At 37.8% G+C, this 26,549-nt stretch overlaps 3 protein-coding genes across 3 annotated transcripts in view; all 3 read right to left on the reverse strand.

Moving 5' to 3' along the window:
• Nucleotides 1–6,606: 6,606 nt before the first annotated feature.
• LOC124952219 overlaps nucleotides 6,607–26,549 on the reverse strand; it is a 143,449-nt gene continuing 123,506 nt past the window's right edge. The window contains exons 5-8 of the mRNA XM_047501762.1: nucleotides 14,387–14,442; nucleotides 12,232–13,942; nucleotides 9,753–11,467; nucleotides 6,607–9,211 (exon numbers count right to left, since the gene is read on the reverse strand). Coding sequence (XP_047357718.1) covers nucleotides 7,504–9,211; nucleotides 9,753–11,467; nucleotides 12,232–13,932 — 5,124 coding nt within the window. The 5' untranslated portion in view covers nucleotides 13,933–13,942; nucleotides 14,387–14,442 and the 3' untranslated portion in view covers nucleotides 6,607–7,503. The remainder of the gene's footprint in view (nucleotides 9,212–9,752; nucleotides 11,468–12,231; nucleotides 13,943–14,386; nucleotides 14,443–26,549) is intronic.
• LOC124952397 (tubulin monoglutamylase TTLL4-like) lies at nucleotides 9,218–11,666 on the reverse strand. Its single transcript, XM_047502217.1, has one exon. The coding sequence runs from the start codon at nucleotides 11,441–11,443 to the stop codon at nucleotides 9,671–9,673; it is 1,773 nt and encodes a 590-aa protein (XP_047358173.1). The 5' UTR covers nucleotides 11,444–11,666; the 3' UTR covers nucleotides 9,218–9,670.
• Nucleotides 16,105–17,729, reverse strand: LOC124952403 (enhancer of split mbeta protein-like). The gene has a single exon (XM_047502227.1). The coding sequence runs from the start codon at nucleotides 17,253–17,255 to the stop codon at nucleotides 16,578–16,580; it is 678 nt and encodes a 225-aa protein (XP_047358183.1). The 5' UTR covers nucleotides 17,256–17,729; the 3' UTR covers nucleotides 16,105–16,577.

Below are 26,549 nucleotides of genomic sequence, written 5' to 3' on the forward strand. Positions count from 1 at the left end.
GCTATCGATTATTTTATTATCGATCTCAATAATGTCGATCCTATATTAATAAGGGTCGACTCGATAAAAACTATAACCGTTCCAATAGGTATATCATGAACATAAAATTTCATGGTCAATGTTAATTGAGAAAAATATCAATGCTAGCCCGCCTATCCCTCTCCATCCCTATCCAACCCTGATTGGGGGAGTGGAGGGGGGAGGTGGAGGCCCAATTAACCGAGAAGCTTGACGATCTTACAAATTGCCTCGTCATTTCGTTTTAATTACCACAGGGAACATTGGTTCCGTTTTGAATCTTTAAACATGATAGAGATATAATCAATCGAGAAGGAAGGGTACGGATCGGAATGGAATAGTATCGGATCAAAAGAAAACAAAAAAAATTATAGCGTTTATTTCAAGACGTATTATAGTTCGTTAAAACTCAGTCAAAGATTTTAATGGTCTTTCCCTTTAATGGTCTTTCATTTTAAAAACAACCATTATTAAAATTTAATCGAATCGTCGAAAAGTAAAGCGAACGTTGCTTGACGTTCCCTTCATTCTGTCCCTTTCTCAAGGATTGACAAAAGGACGTGCGTTCGAAAAGAAGGTAGAAATGAGAAAGGAGAGAGAGAGAGAGAGAAAGAGAGGGAGGGAGGGGTGACATGGCCAAGGGTCGTAGGGACGAAAACGGTAAAAGCCTTTTGACGAATAGCTATGATTGAAAAGATTCCTTAGGATCGTCCTACGTACTTTTAATGCATAGTACACGCGCAGGATGCGTGCCGAAAATGGTAGCAGGGCGGAGCTTAGAGAAACGAAGTGAAAAAGGGAGAGAGAGAGAGAGAGAGAGAGAGAGAGAGAGAGAGAGAGAGACCTATCTCGATCGGAGTTTTACATCTATTTCGAGGGGTGAAGACAGAGAGGAAGAGGAGGAGGGAGGGCGGCTGTGCGCACCCCACGCTCGCCACCTGACGCACCCTGCTCGTGGGAACCGAAGAAGCCCATAGGAATTTTTCTCAACACAACCTTCACGCTTCTTCGAGCGCACGCTTGCACGTGCATCGCAAACGCATACATCTGTATATATGTGTATATGTGTATGTGTATATATATGTATGTATGTATGTATGTATGTATGTACGGACGCGCGTGGTTTGTTCGTGGCACCCTCGTGCCTTTATACCCTTCTAACATTCACCCTGAAATTACCCTCTCACTTTTCTCTCTCTCTCTCTCTTATTCTTCTTTTCTTCATCTACTACTTTTCTACTTCTTCTTCATCTTTTTTACAAAAAAAAAAAAAAAGGAAAAAATTAAAAAAAAAACAAAATATAATGGAATCCTCGAGATCCACTTAAATATTCTAATCGATTCTAATATACACATATATTCTTTCTTTTTTCTTTGACAAATTTAATGCCATTGAAATCGATCGAAAAATGTTTACGTATAGCGAACACGAATCTTTTTTTGTTTTTTCTTTTTTTTTTTTTTTTTTTACGATAGATAGAAATAGTCGTCTATGTAATTTCTAATTTATGATTAGAATCCTTTCTTTCCCCCTCTCTATCTCTCTCTCTCTGTGTGTGTGTCCTTCTCTATGGCAACATATCAGACTAGAAAAAAAGAAGAAAAGAAAAAAGAAGAAAAGAGCAAAGAAAAATAAGAAGAAGAAGAAAAAAAAAGGAAAGGATAGAAATGTACGTCCGGTCGATGCGATGCGCGTCGTGTTTGGGTGGTGTCATAGAGATAGTGCCGATGGGAATACATGGGAATAAGGTGCGTGACAATATTCATCCGTCGCACGAGAAAACCAGTAAAGCTCGCTTTACGAGTGAGCGCGAGCAGCGTGAAAGTATGTGGGAAGTCGATTGAGATTCGAGGGAGCGTTCGGCCCCGACGCAGCCTCGCGACGTGCGTCTTTACGTTTAAGAGTAGAGGAACGAGGAGAGGGTGCTAGAAAAAGAATGAAGAAGGAAAGAAAATGAAATTAAGAGAAATAGAGAGAAATAGAGAGAGAGAGAGAGAGAGAAAGAGAGAATGTAAGTAGAAAGAACGAGAGACGTCACGAGCTGGATTATTGCGATGCTGAAACAATGGCCTATTTTGTATGTACGAGCACGCGAAGAACCACGATGAGAGTGAGTTAGATAGAAATAGAAAGAGAGAGAGAGAGAGAAAGAGAGAGAGAGAGAGAGAATGTAGGAGGATAAAGAAGAACCGAGCGTGCCGCGTCGCACGAGCGCGGCGTGCGCGACTCTTGGGATTCTATCGACAACGACGACTCTCCTACATTCTATGTATCTATGTATCTAAGTATGCATTCTATCCGTATATGCATGTACACTTGGTTGCAAAAGCAAACACTCGAAGGAGATACTTAGAACTAATAATACTGATATACCATATACCATTGTACAATAGTATGATCTTTTAATGGAGTACTTAAACTTAAATACAGTGTTTGTAAAGATAAGGATATATATATATATATATATATATATATTACATAAATTAGATATTAGAATATAATGAATATTCAATGACGGATTCAAAGAGATGTTATCCATTCTTTTTTAAATTCTATGTCTCTATAGACTTTTAAAGACTAAACTGTTACGACTAAACAAGTAGGAAGGAATGATACATATGTATAGCGGTCGTGCCGTTGGTTACGTTACAAGTGTTCCGAACGTTCCTACGTATATATACCTATCGTTTCATTATTTATTACACGTAAAACGTAGCTTCCGGTTACGCGTTTTCTACTGTACTAAAATCCCCTTCGTCGTTCGTACGTGCTTGCTATTTTCGTTCTTCGTTCGAGACCGTCGCGAATAATCTGCGTTCTCTTCGCGTAGCGCGAAACAGTTCGACGAAGCGAGGAACAATCGAGATCGCGGGGATTGCTCGTTTAACTCATTCGAATATATTTTATCTGTTGGTAAATACATTTCTTTTTATTATTTCACGAACGTTCAATTGAAAAGAAAAAAAGAAAAAAAAGTAGAAAAAAAAAAAAAATAGAAGAACAATTGTTACATTTCGTAGTACCTTTTTCGACTGATCTCGTGCTTCGTTAAGTAAAATTGAAAAAAAGAAAAAAAAAAAAGAAAAAGAAAAAGAAAGAATACTTTATCTTCTTAAAAAAATATTTCCCATTATGCATTATATATATATATATATATATATATATACACAAATAATATAAATTATTGACAATTTTCGTACGAAAATTGTTGTTATTAAAAGAAGCCAAGAAGTGTGTATAATACGTATATAAATCACATGTACATATTATACGTACATAAGGTAGATAAATGTAAAAGGGACGTAAGGTATAGCGTTGGTTATAGTAAATGGTGGGACGTGTGGGTGGATGGGGAGGGGGCACGCGACGCACCTGAGAATAAACGCGTGCGCGAGCAAGCGACCGACCGACCGACCGAGCGCATTACCCCACGCGTGCCCTCGACCCTTCCTCCTCTTCTTCCCCTCTTCCTCTTTTTCTTGTTCCTCATCCTCCTCTTCTTCTTCTTCAACTTCTTCTTCTTCTTCGTTCCTCTTCTTCTCTCTTTCAACTCGGGCTACATAGCAGTTTATTAAGTCGTTATCGAGAGAGAGAGACCGTGCACGCCCCCGCCGCCGAATTCCGCTCGCACGCTTCTTTCTTTTCTTTTTTTTCTTTTTTTTTTTTCCTCCATCCCCATCCCTATCACCACCCTCATTCTCTTTTCCCCATTATCCTTCGTATCCTTTTATATTTCTTCCTTTATTTTCCTATTTTCTATATCAATCAAATATGCCTGATCTATCTCTAATTGATCCATCTTGAAATTTTCTTTTCCCTTCTTCTTCTTTTTCTTTTTTTTAATATTATTAAGACACTTCGATTTCTACAAAATGTATATTATATGTACGTACGTATGTATATATATATATATATTTATAAAAAAAGTGAAAATCAAATCATGAATATTAGGAGTATACGACGAATCATTTATTGCGAATCCATCGATTCAAGTATATGCGAAATATCTAAAGCAAAAGAAAAAAGAAAAAAGAAAAAAGGAAAGAAGAAAGGGAGATAAAGAAATGTGTAACTAATCTCGGAGTCGAAGAACAGAACGAAATAAAGACCCGAAGATATGTGCGTTTTAAATGAAAGAAATCGCGTGAGATTTAAGGCACGTATCTCGAATGTATGTAAATTCAAAGCGTTATCGATCTTAGTGGCGTGACTATGAAAGAGAAAAAGAGATAGATAGAAACAGATAGAAAGAAAGAGAGAAACAGAGAGAGAAAGAAAGAGAGAGAAAGAGAGAGAGAGAAAGAGAGAGAGAGAGAAAGAGAGAGAAAGAAGAAGAAAGAACGAGCGAGTATTATCGGACTTAGGTGAGTGTACCGAAAGGATCTCAATTCATCTGCCCGCGCATCGTACGTTCGTTGATACTTGACGCGATCTACGCAGAAATAGTTTATCCGCGTTACACGATACATGTACATAAACACGTACATACATACACACACATACATATATATATATATATACTAACATCGGTTACTTCCTATTCGAGATAGAAGAGAGACCATAAATATTGATATAACGTGAGGACGATAGATTAATGGATCGAGACGATCTAACTAGAAAAGAAGATTTCTCTCCGTATCGCTTGTCATTGGAGGCGTTGGATTCGCTTCATTTATGAAGACGAAGAAGAAGAAGACGACGACGACGACGACGGCGACGGCGACGACGACGATGAAGAAGAAGAAAGGTTTAGTATTTCCTTTCGAAGTATAGTTAACGGCGTAAGTTCATTAATTAAATGCTAAAATAAATCGACTTAAAATGCTATAATTCGATCTTATTTTTTTTTACAAGTATATGTTTCTCGTAAGAATATTTAAGTATCTATCTATCTATATATATATATATGGGATATAAAAAAAAAAAAAAAATAGAAAAAGTAATAAAGATATAGATCGAGTCGAAAGCAACCTTGAAAGTGTTTCTACTACAAGCAATCCCACGATCACCGTTCGCATAATCACGATATAAATACTTTGAGAAGGCTAATTACATACGCAGTATGTGTGTCTATATATATATATGTACAATACATTCTCTTCGAGCGGTTCTCTCTCTCTCTCTTTTTTCTTTTTTTTTTTCTTTTTTTGCTAAAATAGATACTAATAATGTTTCTCCGACGATCACCTTCCTATGAAGCGAAACATGCCCCGACATATGTAGTACGTTTCTTGGACTCGAACATTTTCCATAATTATCGCTCGTTTAGCCGACGAATTTGTATCTGTCAAAGGTAATATCCATTTAGAAACGAGTTTTTGACGAGCCTCGACCGAGATATACTTTGAAAACGGGATCGTACTTTTTTTCTCGACGATTCCTCCTCTCACGCTCTCTCTCTTCCTATCCGTACACGATCGTTATTCATTTTGTGCGAAAAAAAAAAAAAAAGAAAAGAAAAAATATAAGAAATAAGGAGTCGTGCGAATTGAAGATAATAAAACTCATATGAAAATAATAAAACTCATTATTATTGCTCTTTCTCTTTTTCTTCTTCCTCTCTCTCTCTCTCTCTCTCTCTCTCTCTTTCTCTATCGATTATGAGCACGATTTTATAAAAAATTTGGATATAATTTTGAAGAAAACAAAAGACAAAATAAAGAAAGAGAAAAAAAGATTATGAAAGAATTAAATGGCTAAGTGTTAGAAACAGACCGATGAGACAGACGGGATGGGGGCGAGGGGGAAGGGGCGGGGTGGAGGCTTGGAGCAGCATAAGGTTATAGTAAAAAATATTTTATAATAATTTTAAATGTCATTTATAACCTCAAACGAAAGAGCAAGTCAGCATTTTACCGTGTAGCATTATGAACATGATTATATCGAAAAGTTAATAGGATATAAATAATATAATAAGAAAGAAGAAAATGTAATGATTATCAAAAAAAAGAAATATTGTTCGATAAAATCTACACACACACACACACAACACACACGATACGATCGGACACGGTTGAAGAGTTAAAAAATATTCTACGTTACTTTTAATGTCATTTGCCATCACAAAGAGAGAAAGAAAAATAGAGAGAGAGAGAGAGAGAGAGAGAGCGAGAGAGAGAGAGAGAGAGCAATTCATTTCACCGTGTTGCACCGTCAACGTCATTATAACGAAAACTTAAATATAAGTAATTTTGAAAAAGAAAAAAAGAAAAGATTATTAAAAGATTAAATCGATCGACTTGCACACGGTCGTAGAGGCAGAGAGGGAGGGAGGTTAGTAAGAAGGGGAATATTGACTCGTTTGAGGGTTAAAAATATTCTATATTGTTTTTAAAGTCATTTCCCCCTCGTACAAGAGTGCAAGTCATTTCTTCACCCCCCCCCCCCACCCCTCTCTCTCTCTCTGTCGGTCAAGAAGACGAGGTCCTTAGCCTTACACACGGAGAACGTTCTGTATTTGTTACGCAACACACTCGAGAAGTCTTCGCGTATGAATGAGTACATTCATAAAGACGTGCCGGCACGGCACGTACGTAGCACGCATACGACGTACTGCAATCTCAATAAGAAAATATGTCTATTATGTTGTTACAATAACGATATCAATTCATTGACCGTCGCGGCACTGTGCGAGCCCATTGTCTTCGAACGATCGTTGCCTCGCATATATAAGTCATGGCTACAAACATATGTTACATATGTACTCCGAGCATAATCAATTCTCTCGGTTTTGTTTATTTCTCGATCGAAATGTTTATTATCTTAATATTATATTTTTGTCTATTGATAGTACGCCCTTAAAGAAAATCAATGTCATTTCTTTCGTGGTCGTCGTCGTCGTCGTCGTCGTCGTCGTCCGTGATACGCGACGTGTGATAATAATACTTATTGTAATCATACGTAAATAGGTATTTTACGATGTACGAATAAATATTGTAATTATAATATGAATGAAAATGATAATATTTGTGAAAATTTAGAAAGGTGATTGGGTGAGGAGAGGAAAAGAAAAGGATAAACGTAAGTCGACATCGATATTCGAATTTTTTCTAGAGGACTATATATCCCACCGAATCGTACTACTTCCTCTGTATAAAACTGATATATGATGTTTTAAGTAGCGTAGAACTGACTAGTAATTGAATTTAAAGGGCGGAAGCGAAGAAATCTGGTCCCCTTTCGTATTAACTTAATCAAGTTCAGTTTGCCCAGTACCGTCGACCGTCGCGGTCACAATAGAGACATTAAATTGTCAGTACAGATTTATTAAACCGGGTGGCTGTTACAGGCATGAGACTCATTTGGTCCACGTAAAAATTAGACTGGATAATTTTCTTGACAATTTCTTTCCTTTTTTTTCTTTTCTTTTTTTCTGTTTTTTTCTTTTTCTTTCTTCTCGTTAACAATTTTGTTCGGACTATTACATACGAATTTCGTTAGAACGAGATATGAAATAAAAATGACAAATAAGAAGAGGAAGAATGTTACTCGTTGTGACGTTTAAGGTGAAACTTTTTGTTACACAATTCTCGCAATCTTTGAACAGCCTCGTTCCTTTTCCGACCATAAGTTGTCTCCCAGGCGTCGAACAATCGATTGTAATAACTCAGATATGTGAAATACTTGAAGTATTTGTGGGTATCCTTGGTAGGGAAGATCTTTCGATAAGAGCCCAAACGATTTAATTCATCTTCATATTGTATCAATCGTCTTACGTCGTCCGCAGTTAGATATTGTAGGATTTCATTCAAGTAAGTTTGCCGTTTTCTCTTAGAAAGGAATCGTAATTGTTTCAATTTTTCCCTATTGGTCAATACCTTTTCGTTTAATCGAAAATCATGACAAATCGTGGAATGTTCGCTTTTAGCGATCGCTTGACGTAGCGAACAATTTGGTAATTCCGCTGGTATCCTATAAGAGACGAGATTCAACGTATCTCTGACGAGAGCACCTTTGATAGTTTCGTCCAATAACGAAGGTGTTTGTAAACTAGGACAAGCATTAACTTCCAATAACCAAGGTTTCAGATTTTCATCCAATAGTACGTCGATACCGAAAAGTTCGTAACAGTTGTACCAAGAGGCGGCATATACGCGAGAAAAATTATTGACGCATGATTCCGCGGAAACTATAGTCTTTACGATCATGTCGTGAATCCTCTCGATGATATTCCTGGTGTTCACTGCCTGTTTCTCCAAATGATTCCAAAGACACTTGAGGGACCACTTGTGACCCTTGCAAGAATCCACGGTATCGTTCTCGGTATAATCCGAGGAGTACTTGTTGATACTGTAGTTGGTTAAATGCATAAAACGATCGTGAAGAGTCGACAAGCTGTCTCTGTACTTGTTACTTGCGAATCTTACCAAGCCGTCTTCGTAAAAATATACTCTCAGAGGATCGATACTTGTCACGAGTACGTAAAGCCTTAAATCGAACTTGTTACCGTTGATTAATTTTGGTCTTGAGAGATAACGCTGAATTATCAGATAATTATTACACGTTCTAGGTATTTGCGTTCTATTACTGATTACTTTGATACCACGACCACGAGACGAAGCTGGCGGTTTCAATATCCATTTTTTATTCTCGTCCTTATTCCAGATTTTCAATAGTAACTCAAGATCGTGTGGTAGTATATATGTTCTCGGTATAAAGTCTATACGTTTCTTACCATGAAGTAATATCAATCTACGGACGTTTCTGCACAAACGATCCTTATGTCCTATCTCATAGGAGCCGGGAAAGTGATTGACTTTTTGAAAATTCTTCAGATTCGAGAAATTGTATGTGTACATGATCTCGCTCCATGCGCCGCACCAACCGGTACAACCTGATAACAATCGATATCCCGTTTTTTCTACGATCTTACGTACGATCGATGGCGTTGCCGACGTAAGATCCCATTGTAAATGTTGTTGAATTTCCTGAGGGAAATATCGTGCCTTTGCGTTGTGAGCTTGAAATTCTACGTAAGGAGCAACGTGTGGAAATAAACTGGCACGAAGTGGTAATTCGTATTTCGATTCAACGCTCGTCGATGGATTCTTTTTTATCGGAGGGAACAATAATAGATACTCGGTTATCAGTTCGTACAAATCTTCCTCCTTCTCTCGACGATCGTCGTAAACGTACACCGAGGTTAACCTCCTACTTATCGTGTTCGTTGAAGCGTTCATAACTTTCTTCTCCCTTTTTTTCTGTTTTTATTTTATTTTATTTTTTTCCCCTTTCTTTCTTTTCTTTTTTCCCTTTTTCCCTTTTTCCCTTTTTCTTTTTTTCTTTTTTTCTTTTTTTTTTTTTTTTTTTTTTTAATACTTTTTCCCACCTCTTAAATCTCTCCCGAGTTTACATTTTTCCTCGAGTCCACGATCTATCCGTAGGCCGACGTTACGTAAAAATACGCCGTGATATACGATATTTTAATTCGTACTTGTAGAAAATTTCACGATGGAGTTTAACCTTTAAAAATTTTTGACAGGTAAGCATTTTTAAGAAATTGCCAATCGGACGTGCAATGAACATGTAACGACAGTAAATGTATATTTTGAATGGTAGTATCATTAATGGGCAATATAACGTAGTAATTCGATAATTGATTTCGATTAAAGATAATAAAAATGGATAAATTATAAAGTACAGATGGATCCGTCAAGTATTCGTTTGATCTTGTATATTTGTCGACGGTAGTTGTTGGTTCAAGTGATATCTCTGTTTGCACAATTTTCTCAACCTGTCGATACCTCGAAGCCTGTCATTACCGTACGTGTGTTCCCACGCATCGAGAAGCATGTTGTAGTAACTGAGTTTGTCGAAGTACTTGAAGTACTCGTACGTGTTGCACGTGGGGAAGATTTTTTCGAATCTCCCGATTTGGGCGAGCTCGTCCTCGTGTCGTATCAACACCCTCACGTCCTCGGGCGTGAGCTCCCTCAGAATTACGTTCAAATAGTATTCACGATTATTCCGGGGATTATTCTCGAAGGAACGTTGCTTTTCTTTTCCTATCTTCGACAAGAAAGTGTCGTATAGATTACGATCGTAACAGATTTGAGATTCGTTCGAATATCCTTTCAATGTTTCGACGTCGGTCGGTCTCAATATATCGGGCACGTGAAAACCAACGAGATTTAAAAAGTCACGTGCAAGTTGACCCTTAACGATCGCGCACAAAGGTGTCTCGGTAGACATCGACGGGCAATCATTAACTTCGAGCAACCATGGTTCCAAGCGTACGTCTAAGAGTACATCGAAACCGAACAATTGACAATTGTTGTAACTCGGTGGATTAGAATCTTTCATACCCTGTATCAAGGAATTCTCGGCGGAAATAATACTCTTAATAACGATACCTTTGATCTTTCGCCAAATATTATTGATATTCGCACGTTCTCTGAAACGAAGATAATTCCAAAGAGCTGTCAACGACCACATGTTACCCTGTTGCTTATTGGGATCGTCGTTACCTCGGTATCTAGGGCTTAGCTTGTTGATCGATGTATTAGTCAGATGCATAAAACGATCATTTAGAGTATCGAGTCTATTGTGATACTTAACGGTGGCTAACCTGACAAGACCTTCCGTATAAATGAATATACGAAGGGGATCGATCGACGTTAATAGAACGTACAAACGTATATCGTACTTGTAGCCGTTGATCAAGCTCGGATTCCATAGATAACGTTGGGCCAGGTAGGATGACTTTCTTGGTATCTCGAAGCAACGTGACACCAATCGTATACCGCGACCGGCACAAGAATCTCCTGGTTTCAGGATCCAGACGGTGCCGCTTTTCCTATCCATAAATCTCTTAAGTTTCGCATAATCTGTTGGTAATACGTAAGAGTGCGGCATGTAGTTGAAACTCTTATTACCGTATACTTTGGCCATTCTGTTAATGTTCCTCCATAAGTTGATCTTGTTGCTTAACTCTTGACAATTTTGAAAGTGATTGATCTTTTGAAATTTTTTCAATTGTTTCCTCGTACGTAGAAAAGCCGGTTTGTTGCACCAAGTACCGGACCAATCGGCCATAGATTTCTCGGTCATCGTAAATCCCGATTTGAGAACCGTCAGACGTATCATTCGTGGTGAGAAGTTCTTGGTATGCCACCAGAGCAGGTGTCTCGTAATTTCCGGAGGTAATGACGCGCCGTTCTTGTCGTAACCGTGAAAGATGATGTACGGTGGAACGTGAGCAAAGAGGCTCTCTCGCATCGGTAGCTTCGGCTTTTTGTCAACTCGATCGGTCTTGGAACGATCGCCTTCGATGGGCAACTTAGCCGTTCGAGCCGTCGTTAAAAGCCTTTCGGTTATCTCCTCGTACGCGAATCCCTCGTCGTCTTCGAACTCGTCCTTACTCCATAATTTGCCGTGGCTGGTACCTGTCGAGACATCCTTCCTCTTCTTACCTGGTATCGTCATACTTGAAAATTTCTTTACTTTTGCCTCTTACCGGAACGTTATTACATCGTATTTATCGGAAAATTTTTCTATTAATGTGTCGAAACATGCTTGCTGGTTCTGTTAATGACTGATCCGACGACGATAGTACCATATACGATCCGTTTATGTGTTCACGCCAATGGTAACGTGAACTTTTGATTGGAAACTCGACACCTTAATGCCTATGCCGGAGAGAGAGAGAGAGAGAGAGAGAGAGAGAGAGAGAGAGCAACGTCAACCAATCGGAAAGCTATTCTCCGATAGGGATCAAATTAATCGACAAGATAATAATTTTCCTCGAAAGGAAGACTGGAATAATAATTGTTATTAATTATGATAAGGGGAGATGGACGAAGGAAAACCAAGAAAATAAATAAAACATTTTATTAGACGGAAAAATTTCATACAAGATATATAAATCGATGATTCGCGTAATCGAGTTAAAAGGCACATGATTATTTTCGCCGCCAGCTGCGAAATGAGGACAGAACGATTACGCACACGTTCTTCGTTTACCTGGGATGTTGTTCTGCGGTGATTAAAACAAAAAAAAAAAAAAAAAAAAAAAAAAAAAAAAAAAAAAAGGAGAAAAAAGAGCGAAAAGAAAAAAGGAAAAAAACAAAAAAAAAAAGAAAAAGAAAGAAGAGAAGAGAATAAAAACGGGGAAAGAAGAAGAAGAAGAAAAAAAGAATCGCACCTCGCACTTACGATCGATTTTGTACACGCGACAATAAAACGATTTTGAAAAACTATATCAACTAATAAACCACTTGTTGCTCGAGATGATACTTCGCCTGGCAGAGTTTCTGCAATCTTGAAATCCCTTTTTCTCGATTATCTCCGTAAGCGAATTCCCAGGCGTCGAGTAGCATATTGTAATATCTAGGAACGTCGAAGAATTGCATGTATTCGTGACTGGTGCTCGTAGGGAAGATTTTCTCGAATCTATCCAATTGGGTTAATTCGTCCTCGTAAGCGATCAAATGGCGTACGTCGTCCGGTGTAAGATCCTCAATGATCTCGTCTATGTAATCCTCGCGATCACGTAGATTAGCGTACAACGATTGTTTGTGCCTCTCTTGATAGCTCAATGTCGTTCTATGAAGTCGTAAATCTAAACATACAGTGTCTACCTGATATTTCTGAGATATTTTCTCTATGTCTTCGGTGGGCATGGTAGAGGGCAATTGAAAACCGGCGATATTGAAGACGTTCTTTATCAAAGGACCCTTGACCGCGTCGTCGAGAGACGAAGAGGTTTGTAAGGACGGAGATATATTGACCTCGAGCAACCACGGTTTCAATTGTTCGTCCAATAAAATATCAAATCCAAAAAGTTCATAACAACAGTATCTCGATTGCATGTTAGGTCTACCAAGAGTATTTATCGAGGATTCGCCAGCTATCATAGTCTTGACGACGATATCCTTCATGCTCGACCACAATTTCGAAACGTTCACGTGTTCTCTCTCGAGATAAGACCAAAGCGTCCTCAAGGTCCATTTGTGCCCGAAACACGAGTCAGCGCAATTGTTGCTCGTATAGGTAGCGCTGGTCTTATTTATACTATAATTCGTCAAGTGCATGAAACGATCGCTCAGATAATTTATATCGTCGACGTATTTAACGGATGCAAAACGGACCAAACCGTCCGGATAAAGATAAATCTTTAAAGGATTAAAACTCGTTACGAGAACGTAAAGACGCAAATCGAATTTGGCACCGCCGATCAATTTAGGCTTTGACAAATATTGTTGAACGACAACCGGACGTTTCTTTGGTATTTGGGACCAACGATGAACGACGCGAATACCTCTTCCCCTTGCCGAAGCCGGAGGCTTGATTATCCATTTTTCCTTGCTACCTGATTTCTCCCAGATCTGATGGAAACAACGAAGATCCTGTGGTAAAACGTATGTCCTAGGAACGAAACCGAACTCTCGTTTCCCGTACTTCGTCATCATCCTACTGACGTTACGCCATAAACGATCCTTACGACCAACTTGAAATGTACCGGGAAAATGATTGACCTTTTGAAACTCCTTCAAGTTTTTATAACATGCCGATTTCATGTGTTTACCCCAGGTACCCGACCATTCTTGAGACTTTTTCATCAGTCGAAAACCAGAATTTACGAGCGTACGACGTACTATAATAGGCGTAATCGTACTTAATCGCCATTTGAGGTGTTTGCTCATTTCATAGGGCAACGGCAAGCCCTTTGAGTCGAACGATTGGAACGTTATGTAAGGTGGTACGTTGTCGAAAAGACTTCTCCTGAATGGAAACTTGTATTTTTTCTCGTTGTCGGCATTGATTTCCTCAAGTGTCAACAAATTCCGATCGATATCTAAATAAGGCACAATTTCCTCGCTCTCTTCCTCGTACTGACTCTCCTCGAGGTCGCCCCCGTCTATATCGTTCACTATACTCGAGATCTCGTGATGATTGTACGCGATCACATCCATCTCGACCGATCTGTAACAACATTTCAAAAGGTTTTACATCCCGTTTCAACCTCGTTCTCGTTTCTCGTGCATGAATTCCATTAAAAACATGCTGATCGACCGTCTCGCTTTATTCTTTTTTTTTTTTTTTTTTTCTCTCTCTTTTAGATGCTTATGCCCTAAGCAAAAGAAAAGGAAAAAAAATCGTAACGTCTCCGTCGATGATTTATCGATCGCTCGTCTCGATGATTAATAAAAGTCGCGATCTCATTTAAGTATTATATCTCTAATCGAAAATATCCCTTTTAAATATATTCATATTCAAACGTTAATGATTTTAACGGCATAAAGTCATGATAATTAACGTATAAAAATTGAATTAGATCGATATCGAAAGAAATGAAATGCGTGAAAATTTGTTTGAAATGAAACAAAGAAAAGAAAGAAAAAGGAAAGAAAAAGAAAAGATTCTCACCTATCGTATCTAAGAACGATTAGCAGTGAACATTGCGCTTTGACGTCCGCAGGTAACTGCAACAAAAAGATAGAAATGATGTTAAAATCACAAGGAGAATGAAACTAAACGATATAATTGAAATAAAACAAATGTACGTTCAACAGTTATTATAATAATCATGTAATAATATTTTCTATCAAGAGGAATGCGCTCTATGCGTCGATGCTCACGTAAACGTTTGCTGCTGTCATCAATGATGACGTCTTAACGTTACCATAATTGCTAGTGCAATCATTCGCACGTAAATCAAATACACGCCGATCGTGTGTTGCACACAAAGGAAAAATTTCTCGTCGATCAATGCAAATGTCTGTGTATATATGCATGCGTGTGTATGTGTGTGTGTGTGTGTATGTCTTTACATATATATATATATATAAATATATTTAGTAATACGAGAAATGACAAGTAACTTCTGACGAATATATTATTTGTTGAATATAAATGTAAGCCGATATTTTCAGTCTGGCTTGCGTCTACAGTTAAAAGTTCGTCAGTTTGCATTTTTACTTAAATATCGAGAGAATTGATCTGCAAAGCAATTAAATTTCCATTACCGTGGGATCTAAATCGAAATCTCATTTGCATTTGTGCAGAAAAGACGTTTCGCTTCGGAGTTTTTGCTAATACTTTATAGATTTGCAAGATTTTTTTACCTACGACCAAGAAGAAAGTTAAATAAAATTGAAAAAAAGAACAGAAAAAAAAAAAAATTAAGAAAAAGAAAGAAAGAAAAGAAAAAAGACAAATAACGGCTTCTCGAATGACGTCCAGACAATTCGCGTCGGTTAAAAGTACTTCGTTGAACAGTTAAAAAAATAAAAATGTAAGCGTCGATCAAACAAACTGCTTCTATTGTATTTGAAGGACGTAAGTAGCTTCGATGAAAGGTACAATCACGGTTAATTACAAGAAAATACGAATGGAGACGAGAAAATAAAAACAACTTATTCTATATAATATTCTTCATTTTATTTTTATGAATCTTCATGATTTTAAGAATGTCATCTTTCATTCGTATAAGAGAAGAATGTATCTAGGAAATATTTTATTGAAATTTGTTGAACAAAATTCTTGTGTAATTTATTTAATGGATAAACCTAAAGAATACAGGGCCATAAAAGTGTCTAAATGATTTCTAAAAACTATTATTCCTATTCCAGCTTTTTCCTTTTATTTAGTTAAATAAACTTGTAGTTTTAAAAACTGAAAGAACAATATATATATATATAAACTAGACTAAAAAATCTGGTAAAATAGTAATTGATTTTTACAATCTCATCGTATAACATTATATTCACCTTGACTACTCGTTTTACCTTTGATCACTCGTTCTATAAACGGAGACTTGTTTCGATCGCTTTTATTTTTTGATCAATAATTATTTACTGTGTCATCTTCCTGTATATCAAAATAAAAGAGAGAATATTTTCATTTCATTTTAATTTACTTATTTCGTTAACTATAAGAAGGATCGGATGTGGTAAAGGTGAAATATTATAAATATTCGATTAGTTCTTGAACAAGACAGTTTTATTATAATAGTCTCACAATGAAAATGCTTCGGCGTTTAGCAAAAGATATCGAGAATCTTTATGTCTAAGAAGAAGAAAAAAAAAGGAAAAAAAAAAAAAAAAAAAAAAAAAAAAAAAAAAAAAAAAAAAAAAGAAAGAAAAGAAGAAAACTATGTTCTTAAACTTAACAAGTTAACATATATTTTCTATAATAATCGATATACTTTGCCTCAAAAATAGTTATATCTCAGGTACAAAATGGAACCCTTATCACAGACGTCACATTAAAGCTTTATCACTTATTTATATTACGGAAGAAAAGCAAATCTATCTATCGATCGTGATATAAGGAGACATAAAGTTAAGGAAATAGTGAGAAAAAGTTTGGGATTGAATCAAACGATATGCGTATGCCCTTATAACATACTAAAATTGTACGTTCGATGTCATAATAATATTTGGAAGACAATGATTCGTCGTTTTTCTCCTTCGATTACAATAAATCGTCCATAGAGAGGAGAAATATCGATTACAATTATCGTCCATAATGATGAGAAAAAATTCGTCACGCACGAAGTCCACTAATATTTGTATCATTGTGATCTAGGTTGTATTAGACCACCAAATTTAGATGATCACCAAGGTCTCCAAACGGGACCAGAAGATTCAGAGGATTCCCCGGATGAGCTGGCAACGCTAAGGGGACTTTGCGGCGGCGTGTAGACGTTTTGTGGTACACCGACGGTCATCATCGTAGTCGTTGTTGTCGTAGTCGTCGAGGTCGTCGTAGACATCGTCGATGTTATAGATTCGTTAAAACCCTTGCTGGTACTTGGAACCGGCGAGTTAGAGGAGACCGAAGAGCTAGCGGAGGACGAACCTTCCAATCTTCGAAGACAACCGCCAAGATGCCTCATAAGCTGAGCACCAGCGGCCGGATGAACGGCAGCGGCAACTGGTGTTGAAAGAAACGTAGACACCTCTTGAGCGCATTGCGTAAATCCCTCGCGGAATCTATCCGCATAACTGTTTTCAGGCGTTAGAGTTAATCTACGTGCCGCCCTAAGCGTATGAAGATGACGAACTGTCAACTCAAGGATATCAGCTTTCTCCAACTTCGCCACGTTTTCTCCTTCGGCTTGAAGGGCCGTAACCATGAGATCCTTTAATTCGTCCAAGCAACGATTGATACGTGCCCTTCTTTTTCTCTCAAGCATCGGCTTCATGACCTTGCGATATTGATAGGTCCTTGACACTGGTTCCTCATACTCCATACCAGTGACGGGTGCATAACTCGTATGAGGTGCCATCATTTGCTTTCTTCTTTCCTTCTTTCTTTCTCTTTCACACTTGTTTTAATTATATCAAGCAACACTTGTCACAATTCGAAGACGATTATTGCTACGATTATTCCTATATATCGTATAATAATGATGATATTAATAAAATATATATTGATAATAATGATAAGGTAACGCGTGATAAAACACTACTCGTGTATATTGACGTGATTGATATCGTTGCACATATATATATATATGTGTGTGTATATATATATATATATATAATGTGTATGTGTGTGCGTGTGTGTCTATATATGTATATTCTCGGTGTGCCGAGGCAAGCGAAGTTAACGCATCCGTGTTTGTTACGTTTCTGAGTTGGTTAGGCGCGAGCGTGCCGTAGTTATACGTTCAGTCCCACCATCGGATTGGTAGATGGGCCCGGCAATTCTCCCCCACTCTTTCAGAGTTCGCGCGCCGTAAGCGCACGTTCGTTCGTTCGGTCGGTCGGTCGGTCGGTCGGTCGGTCGGTCGGTCGGGCGAGCGAGCGAGCGATCGGCCGGCCGGCCGGCAGCCGGAGGAGCGTGGTGTATCGTGGGAAGCTCCCGGGCCGGAGCGTTCCCACAGACCAGGAGCCTGTGGCCGGGAGCCTAAGGCCTACAGCCTAAGGCCAAGAGAGCCTTGGGCCAGGAGAGAGCCTGAAGAGTCGAGGCCCAAAGAGCGAATCGATCCTAGGGAGTGGTAGCTTACCGTAGGACCCAACACCGAGAGGAGGAGGGTCACGGAGAAGAGGACTTTTTCTTCAACACACCTGCGTACAAAGTCGTCGTCGCCGTCGTCGTCGTCGTCGCCGTCGTCGTCGTCGTCGTCGTCGTCGTCGTCGTTTCTCTCTCTCTCTCTCTCTCTCTCTCTCTGTCTTTCTTTTTCTCTTTCCCACTTAACCGATGTTGGATGTGTGTTGGTGAGACGAGAAAAGAAAAGAAAAGAAAAGAAAAAAGAGAAAGAAAAGAGCTGTCTAGCACACGCCACGACGCGCGACGATACTCGTGCCTCTCTCGTGACTCCCTCCCGCCCCCTCTCTCTCTCTCTTCTCTTCTCTTACTCCTTCTCTTCCACTTTTTCTCCCTCTTCCTCTTCCATGATACACATATATACATACGTATATATCTCTCTGCTGCTCGATGACTTTGTCTCGTAACTTTCGAGAGATAAAGAGATATTGTGTCGAATTTCGATTGATCGACCTCACGATTTCTAATCTCTTTCATTCGCGATTTCTTCTTTTTTTTTTTCTTATTATTCTTTTTTCTCTCTCTCTCTCTCTCTGTCTCTCTCTCCTGTTTTTCTCTTTCTTCCTTTTTTTTTTCATCGACTTAGCACTCGTCTCTCTGAAACCACGTTTAAAACACCTTCCATATGTTCAATATTTCATTCCGTATGTTCCATTTTTTACCAAGTTATGTGTGATGATAAAAAAAAAAAGAAAGAAAAAATAAAGCAAGAAATTCTTCTAATCGATACACGTTTTTGCGGAAGAGTAGAGGGGAAGGGGGGAACAGTAATCTTTTCGTTGGATATGGAATTGAGAGAGTGAAACTTATTTCTGGTTAGAACACGATCCGAATAAGAAATAACATTTAACGTGCACTCGAAATTCGCGAGATAGGTTTTGCTCAGAAGAGGAGGCTGAGGAGGGACGGGGTGATCGCGCTTTCGGAGAAAATATTTTGAAATGCAGAAGCGACGCTACCGTCGTATTAGACCGGACGTATATCCAATCTTTCGTGATCGCATGACAACCGGTTTCCTGCCTTGGAATCGAAACGAGTCGTTTGGACGTCGATTTTTCGAATTAAACGTAGGATCTTAATGACCCTCTCTCTCTCTCTCTCTCTCTCTCTCTCTCTCTCTCTCTGTCCCTCTCTCTTTTGTAAGGTTGAAAGACAGGTTGTGCTTACGGGACTTAACAAGGTGTTTAGTCCCTTTATAAAAGGCAATACCCTAAACAAGGGCCGAAGAGATCCTGGTCGAATTTTTACGACAAGTCCGGTCGGTAAACGCAAATATTAACTTTTGTAATAGACGTTAAAGATTTACGAGAGGGAAAAGTAATATTTGTTGAAAAATTGATTCATTATTTTTCGTTTCAATAATATATATATATATATATATATATATATATATATATATATATATATATATATAAGATTGATAAGATTTATAGTCTTACTTATTTCAAGAAAGAAAATAAGAAGAAAATTATGATTTGACAATGATTCGATAGAAAAACAAACCATGTCGGTCTTATCTCGACCATAAATAATAATTTAAACGAAAATATAAAAGATTCAAAATATGACCATACATCCGTTTATTTATTATTTTGTAAAAGTGAATAAATGTAAAATCATTAATTATGTATTGTCAATGTCAATTCAATTTAGGATCGAGCAAGTACTAGAGGCCGTTCTTTAATAATACGTTCAGGGAGAATCGAGTCCCTTCTTCCGTCATTGTTCCATCAAACAGTTATTACCACCATAATCTCGCCCTGTCGAGTAACAGGATCGAAACGTGCGTAGGAAGAAGATATGTCCCATCATGGCGTGCGCAAGAGAGAGATAGAGTGAGAGAATGAGAGAGTCAGGCCATCCGATGCAACAATTAATGTCAAAAGCAAGCGACTATCGTAGAAAGAGAGAGACAGAGACACAGAGAGAGAGAGAGAGAGAGAGAGAGAGATCGGAGGGTTGAAAATTCCCTTTACAAGTCCCTTTGTCCGTGTCACGTCGAAAGCATCGATGTGACCGTCGGTTTCATTTGAAATAATTAACCGAACATTTTATTCATGATTGCCTTTCGGCATATAAAAAAAGAATTATTTATACTTAACACTTAACGTATACGTATGTATATATATATATATATAATTAAACGATTCATTCAGCGTTAAAAAAGAAAAAGATGTCATTTATAACTTCTGGGATTCATTCGATAATTTCAAATTCGACTGTCATCAATGTTTTTGCAATTGAAATGAATGGATTAACATTTATTACGGGAAACGTCTGTGAACTTTTAACATTGTTATAAATTTAGTATATATATTTATAATATATAATATGTAATCATCATCGATGAATATTCGATAACAATGAATCTTTCTTTCTTTTTTCTTTTTTTATCAATGAATTTTTATCATTACGAAAATAATGACAATTAATCTGCGACGTTACAATTTGAATGAAGTCCGAAACATTGTCTCGGATTCAATAGGATACTAGTAAAATCAACGCTCATAATTATCGTACTCATTTATGTATCATCGTTGATCATTTTTTTACAATGTGTGTGTGTGTGTGTGTATATATGTGTTAATTATTATTACATATCTATACTCGTGGCGATCGATTCTTTTTTTTCCTTTTTTTTTTTTTTTTTTTTTTTTATCAAGGATAAGATGAATCTCGTTTTTTTCGATGCATTAACATTACGAATGTCTTGTTGTATACATATATCTATATGTATATATACATACACACAGCCATCCAGCAAGTGGATATTGTGTAAGTACCTAAAGCGTACATAGAGAAAGAGAGAGAGAGAGAGAGAGAGAGAGAGAGAGAGAGAGAGAGAGAGAGAGAGAGAGAGAGAGAGAGAGAGAGAGAGAGAGAAAGAGAGGTGACGGTATGTTGGCAGAGAGCAGCAGGATAATTACACTGATTGGTCATCCAAGCCGGATGCTCGCACACGCACGATACTCTCCTCTCTCTCTCTCTCTCTCTCTCATTTTCTTCTCCCTTCATCTCTCGTTCTCTTGCTCTCGCGCACACGCGCCAGTCGAGGCAACAAAACGAGCTTTATCCGCATACAGTAAGGCAGGCAAGGCAAGTAGGCAGGCAGGCAGGCAGGCATGGAGGCAAGCAGGCAGGCAGGGAACAGACACGGTGCTACCGGTGCACACCGGGACATCAGCTACATATTATTACCAGCGTTAACAACTCGTTATATTCAAGCGGTGTACCTTCTTCTTGATCGAAAGCTACGATTTCCGCGCGCAAACGCGCACCTATAAGAGAGAAAGAAAATGTATTTGTGTGTGTGTGTGTGTATGTGTGTGTGTGTGTGTATGAGAGAGAGAGAGAGAGATAGAGAAAGAAAGACTCTCTTGGAAAAGAACGATATTTCGTTTGTCGGTCATAAACGATCATTATTATATCGCTCTTCGTTTATATATCGTTCGAAATGTTTCGAATCAAGTAACTCACTTCGTTACATTAACCAAAGTACGAAGGGAGAAATTAAAAAATACAAGACAGGAGGAGAACAGGATATCGAATAAAAACATATACTCACCTACATATACATATGTAGTTTATTGTAGAGAGTTATGCCTCTGGAGTAATCGAGCTTCGAAGTCATTAATGTCAATCCGAATCAATTTCGTTTAAGGTACCGAGAGAAATGGTCGATCCCCATTCCATTGAGGTAATTAAAAATCGAAAGGAAAATTTGCCTCTCTGAATTGAATCGATTTGGAGGAGAGCACGGGGGATGGGAGAGAGAGGATCGAAGAGGAGTGGGAGAAAGGGAGGGGAATTTACATATCTTTCGAAGAAATCGATTGATATTTTCGTACGCTTTGGTAATCGGATTAAATACTTCCGTACTATTTTCTATCACTTTCTCTCCCTCTCTCTCTCTCTCTCTCTCTTTTACGTTCTCTATATGTTTCAATATACGAAAGATTATACCAGACACCAAAATTCCAAGCGTGTATCCAAGGTGCTCTTTCTTTTTCTTTTTCTCTCTCTCTCTCTCTCTCTCTCTTTCTTTCCTTGGCTCGTGCTATGAACGAGAACGTGGGAATATTCTCAGAGAAGCTGGAAGCCGTTTCCCTCTTCTTCTTTCTCCGCTTACCTTCGAAAAGGAGGAGGAAGAGGAGGAAGAAGGCAGGGCGCTAGCGCGTGGTCGCTTTACTCTCTCTCTCTCTCTCTCTTTCTCTCTCTCTCTCTCTCTTTCTCTCTCTCTCTCTCTCTTTCTCTCTCTCTCTCTCTCTTTCTCTCTCTCTCTCCTACGTCTCTTCGTATTCTTACTCGCTCACTCTCTCGCGGTACATTGTGCGCCGAGCCGTGAGTCCGCTTTGTCGAAGGAGAGAACCAAGAGCGGGGTTCTCTTCTTGTGTTGTGTTGTGTTGTGTAATGTAATCTTAGCGTGCGCTCGCCCCATCCCGTTTGCCGTGCTACGAGCCATAATGCGAGGGCTATTGTACCGAGCACGGGCCATATTGTTGGCCACCTCTCGCCGCTACCCCTGCTGACACCCTACCGGCACTCTACCAACACCCTACCGACCCCAAGTGGATGGATAGTCGCGTTCCTTTCTTCTTCTTCTTCTTCTTCTTCTTCTTCTTCTTCTTCTTCCTCTTCCTCTTCCTCTTCATTTAATTCCTTTTTCCTCTTCCTTTTCATTTAATTTTTTTTTTCTTCTCTCTCTATCTCTCTCTCTTTCTCACCTCGATTTCGACTTCCGTATAACTTTCTTATTTCATTTCTCAACGTAATCGACTTTATTTTACTTTAAGATACCTATTAATAATAATAAATAATAAATTATATTTTCGGTATTATATATACGTTTCTCTTTGATGAACATCGATCGATCTTTGTATTTAAAGAACGAATAAGAGAAAATATTAATCCGTGATGTAAAAAGTATCTTTGCCTATATACAAAAACCCAATAAATTGATGTCTCAATGTTGTTTTTTCTTTCTTTTTTTTTATTTCTTTATTCTTTATTTATTTATTTATTTATTATTTTTTTTTTTTTTTTTTGGAAGGAAGAACAGGTAGTGACACTTTGATATCTCATCAATTTTCTTTACATGTGTTTCTGCGACAAGACGATTTCTTTTCAATGATGTACATACATACATATGTACTTACACATATATGTATATATATACATACACAAGAGAGAATAAAAAGAGCTAGTGATTAATTCGTCGTTTAAAATTGATTCGATGCGCGAATTTATACAAACAAACGGATAGTTATCTATATAAGCGAATAATATCGGGCGATCTATTTTTGACTTTGAATGAGCGTATTATGTGGATAGGTAAAGCGTTGTGTCAGAGTATTATGTAAACTTGCTTGCTCGCACGCGCGACAAGTGTGAAAAGAGAGACATAATGAATGTGAATAAGTATGTGTATGTGAGAAAAAAGAGAGAGAGAGAGAGAGAGAGAGAGAGAGAGAGAGAAAGAGAGATAAAAAGATAGATAGATAGATAGAGACAGAGAGTATGAGTTCTATTCGATTCGTATTCGCGGTATTGCAAACACGCAGCGATTTTAACTATGGCGTACTGATTAATTGGCCTCGTACAAATGTATGAGACCTGCTTTGTATCTCTCTCTTTCTCTCTCTCTCTCTCTCTCTCAACGTTCGGTTTACATGATACTGACAAGCTTTTTACCATTCAATCTGGCAGTAAGGTGAAAGTTTTTCATTGGCATTGTTTCGAAAGGAAATAAATTTAACGGCTTCTCTAAGATTGAAAGCACAATTAGGCTATTCAGATCGAAAATTGAATCGATAGAATCTTATTTATATATATGTATGTAAAATCGTTCACGTTGACGATAAATTTATTAACTCTCTTACAAATATATCCAATCATCGTCCTTAATTACATCTCCTTCTATCACTTATTATTACGAATGAATCGAATCGTTTAATTGGAATTTTACATGTAACCTGTTCCCTCTCGGTGACAAGGAAAAAGTTTTTTTTTTTCGATTGGTGTTAAATAATACGCGACATAATTACAAAATTAATTTCTATTTTTATATTTTTCGTGATACAATTGGAGTTAAGTTTTCGTCGATTATCATAAAAATATCGATTTTGTTTCAACAATTAATTTTACGTTTTATCGTTAGGATCTTATCTAGAAAGATCGTTAATGTTTACGAACGATTTACTACTACTACTACTACTACTACTACTACTACTACTACTACTACTACTACTACTACTACTACTACTACTACTACTACTACTACTACTACTACTATTAACTCTCTCATAAATATCGATCAAGTGTATTTCCATTAATTATATGTCTTTCTTTTTCTTTTTCTCTTTTCTTTTCTTTTCTTTTTTTTTTTTTGCTTCTTAAACATGTGTCGAATCACTTAATTGGAACTTTGCATGTAACCTGGTTCATCTCGTTGAACGATTTTACAGTGACAGTGAAGAACCGTGGCTTTCTACCGGTGTCGAAGAATAACCGAGATAATGGATTAAAACATATTTGTATAGATCAAGATGCAACTCGAATTATATTTCGTACGTCGATGAAATGTTTCGTATAACACGTCAGGGTAGAACTCACTTTCGCCCGGTCTTAATGGATCTCAAGAGAAAATTTGCGAAATGTTGAACTCCACCTCCCCTCCTCCCCTCCTCCTCCTCACATCCCCTTCGTCCTCATCTCCTTGTTCCTTCACGTTCTTTTCTTCTTCCTCCTTCCTGATCCACTTTCAACGAGCAAATACGTACATAGCTTTTTTCTTTTTTTTTTCTTCTTTTTTTTTCTTTTTTTTTTTTTTTTTTCGTTGGGCTTAACGACCAGACAATAAATGATTGCTACGAATACGAGGGCCTGTTTCTCACGAAAAAGAAGTAGAGGAAGAAGAAGAAGAAGAAGAAGAAGAGACGTCTCCTCTTTGAGACAGATCGAAGAAGTGTCCTCCTCCTCCTCCCCACTCCTCCTTCTTCTCTTTTCTTCTTCTACGTAAGGTAGACATAAATTATGGTCACGATTAAGGACTCGCTCGAGTGTAACGAGAAAGTCGAACGATCCGTGTATCGCCAAAAACGATCTCCGTGTCAGCGTACACTACCGTCGTTATCGATCCATCTTTTCTCTCGATCAGTCATAAAGACAAAAATTATAAAACACTTAGTAGCACGCGGCACGTGACATAAATCGATCTCGATTGTCCTCCTTTTTTATTATTATTATTATTATTATTATTATTATTATTATTATTATTATTATTATTATTTATTGTCTTTTTTATCCTTTGTTCTTTTTCTTTCTTATTTTCTTTCTTTGTGTTCTTTTCCTTTTTTTTTTATCTCTTTCATGATCGATCACGTCACGTTCTCGAAATCAATCGAAGTATTACCGTAGAAGCTACTACGTATATTTAACTGAAAAATCTTGTGAAAAGGATTAAAAAAAGAAACAAAAAAAAAAAAAAAAAAAGAATTGAAAAAGAAAGATAAAAGAAAATAAAATAAGACGAAAGGGGAGAAAGAGATTGGGGGGGGGGGGGTTGGGAGGCGATTAAATAAGTCAAGAAAAAGAAAGAGAAAAAGGAAGATCGAGAAATCCTATTCGTTCAGATTCGTGGACGTGTTTTAGGATAAGACTGGAGTATCCTTTAATTAGGAAGATCGAACGACATGCTACCGGTCGAAATTTAGTTTAGATTATTCCTTGGTGCACCTGCTGTTCTTGACTCTCGTTAACGATCAACTCCCTCCTTTCCCCTCAACCTCTTCTTTGCTCAAGTTTCAGATATAAAATAAGATCGATCGTCGATCGAGTTTGTCAATCTTTTTAATCTCGTTTTCTTCTTTCTTTTCTTTCTTTTCTTTTCTTTTTTTTTTTTTTTTCATTTTCTACGAAGGAATATTATCAATTAAGAGAGAGATAGAGAGAGAGAGAGGGAGGGAGGGAGATTCAAATTAAAACTTTGCATATAAAAAATGTAATTGTCATTCTCGATGAAAGAGTGATAAAAAAAAAAAGAAAAGAAAAGAAAAGAAAAAGGAGAAAGAAAAAAGAAAAAAAAAAAAAAAGAAGAAAAAGGAATGTCGATGAACATCATCAGCATCATCGGTGGTGACCGTGTGACCCGTTTAACGAAGTTTAATTACAACTCGGTTGGTAACACCTGCTTCACGATCCGCTTTTCGATCGGTAGAAAAATTGCGCGAATGAACGATCGCAAAATGACTCACTTCTTTCTTCGTCCCGTTCAAGAGTCTTTACTGTTATGGCTGATAAAATGTTAGCAAGAAAGAAGAAATGAGAAAGGGAGTGATGGAGAGAGATTGAGAGAAGGAGAAACAAAACGTAGGTCAACAAAAGGGCTGCAATTTTCGCGGTTAGCATTTTTCTTCGTCGGTACTTGGCCGTACCGTTATTTCTCGGTAATCGTGTCTCATCTTGTCGAGCCCACATCTTCCTTTTCCTTCTTTCTTTCATTTCTCTGCATCCTCCTCCTCCTCCTCCTCCTCCT

The sequence above is a fragment of the Vespa velutina genome, chromosome 10 (genome assembly GCF_912470025.1).
Source record: "Vespa velutina chromosome 10, iVesVel2.1, whole genome shotgun sequence".
Taxonomy (NCBI): Eukaryota; Metazoa; Arthropoda; class Insecta; order Hymenoptera; family Vespidae; genus Vespa; species Vespa velutina.

Coding starts and splice junctions, on each gene's coding strand:
- LOC124952397 (XM_047502217.1), bottom strand. CDS start 11,443: ATGACGATACCAGGTAAGAAGAGGAAGGATGTCTCGACAGGTACCAGC.
- LOC124952403 (XM_047502227.1), bottom strand. CDS start 17,255: ATGATGGCACCTCATACGAGTTATGCACCCGTCACTGGTATGGAGTAT.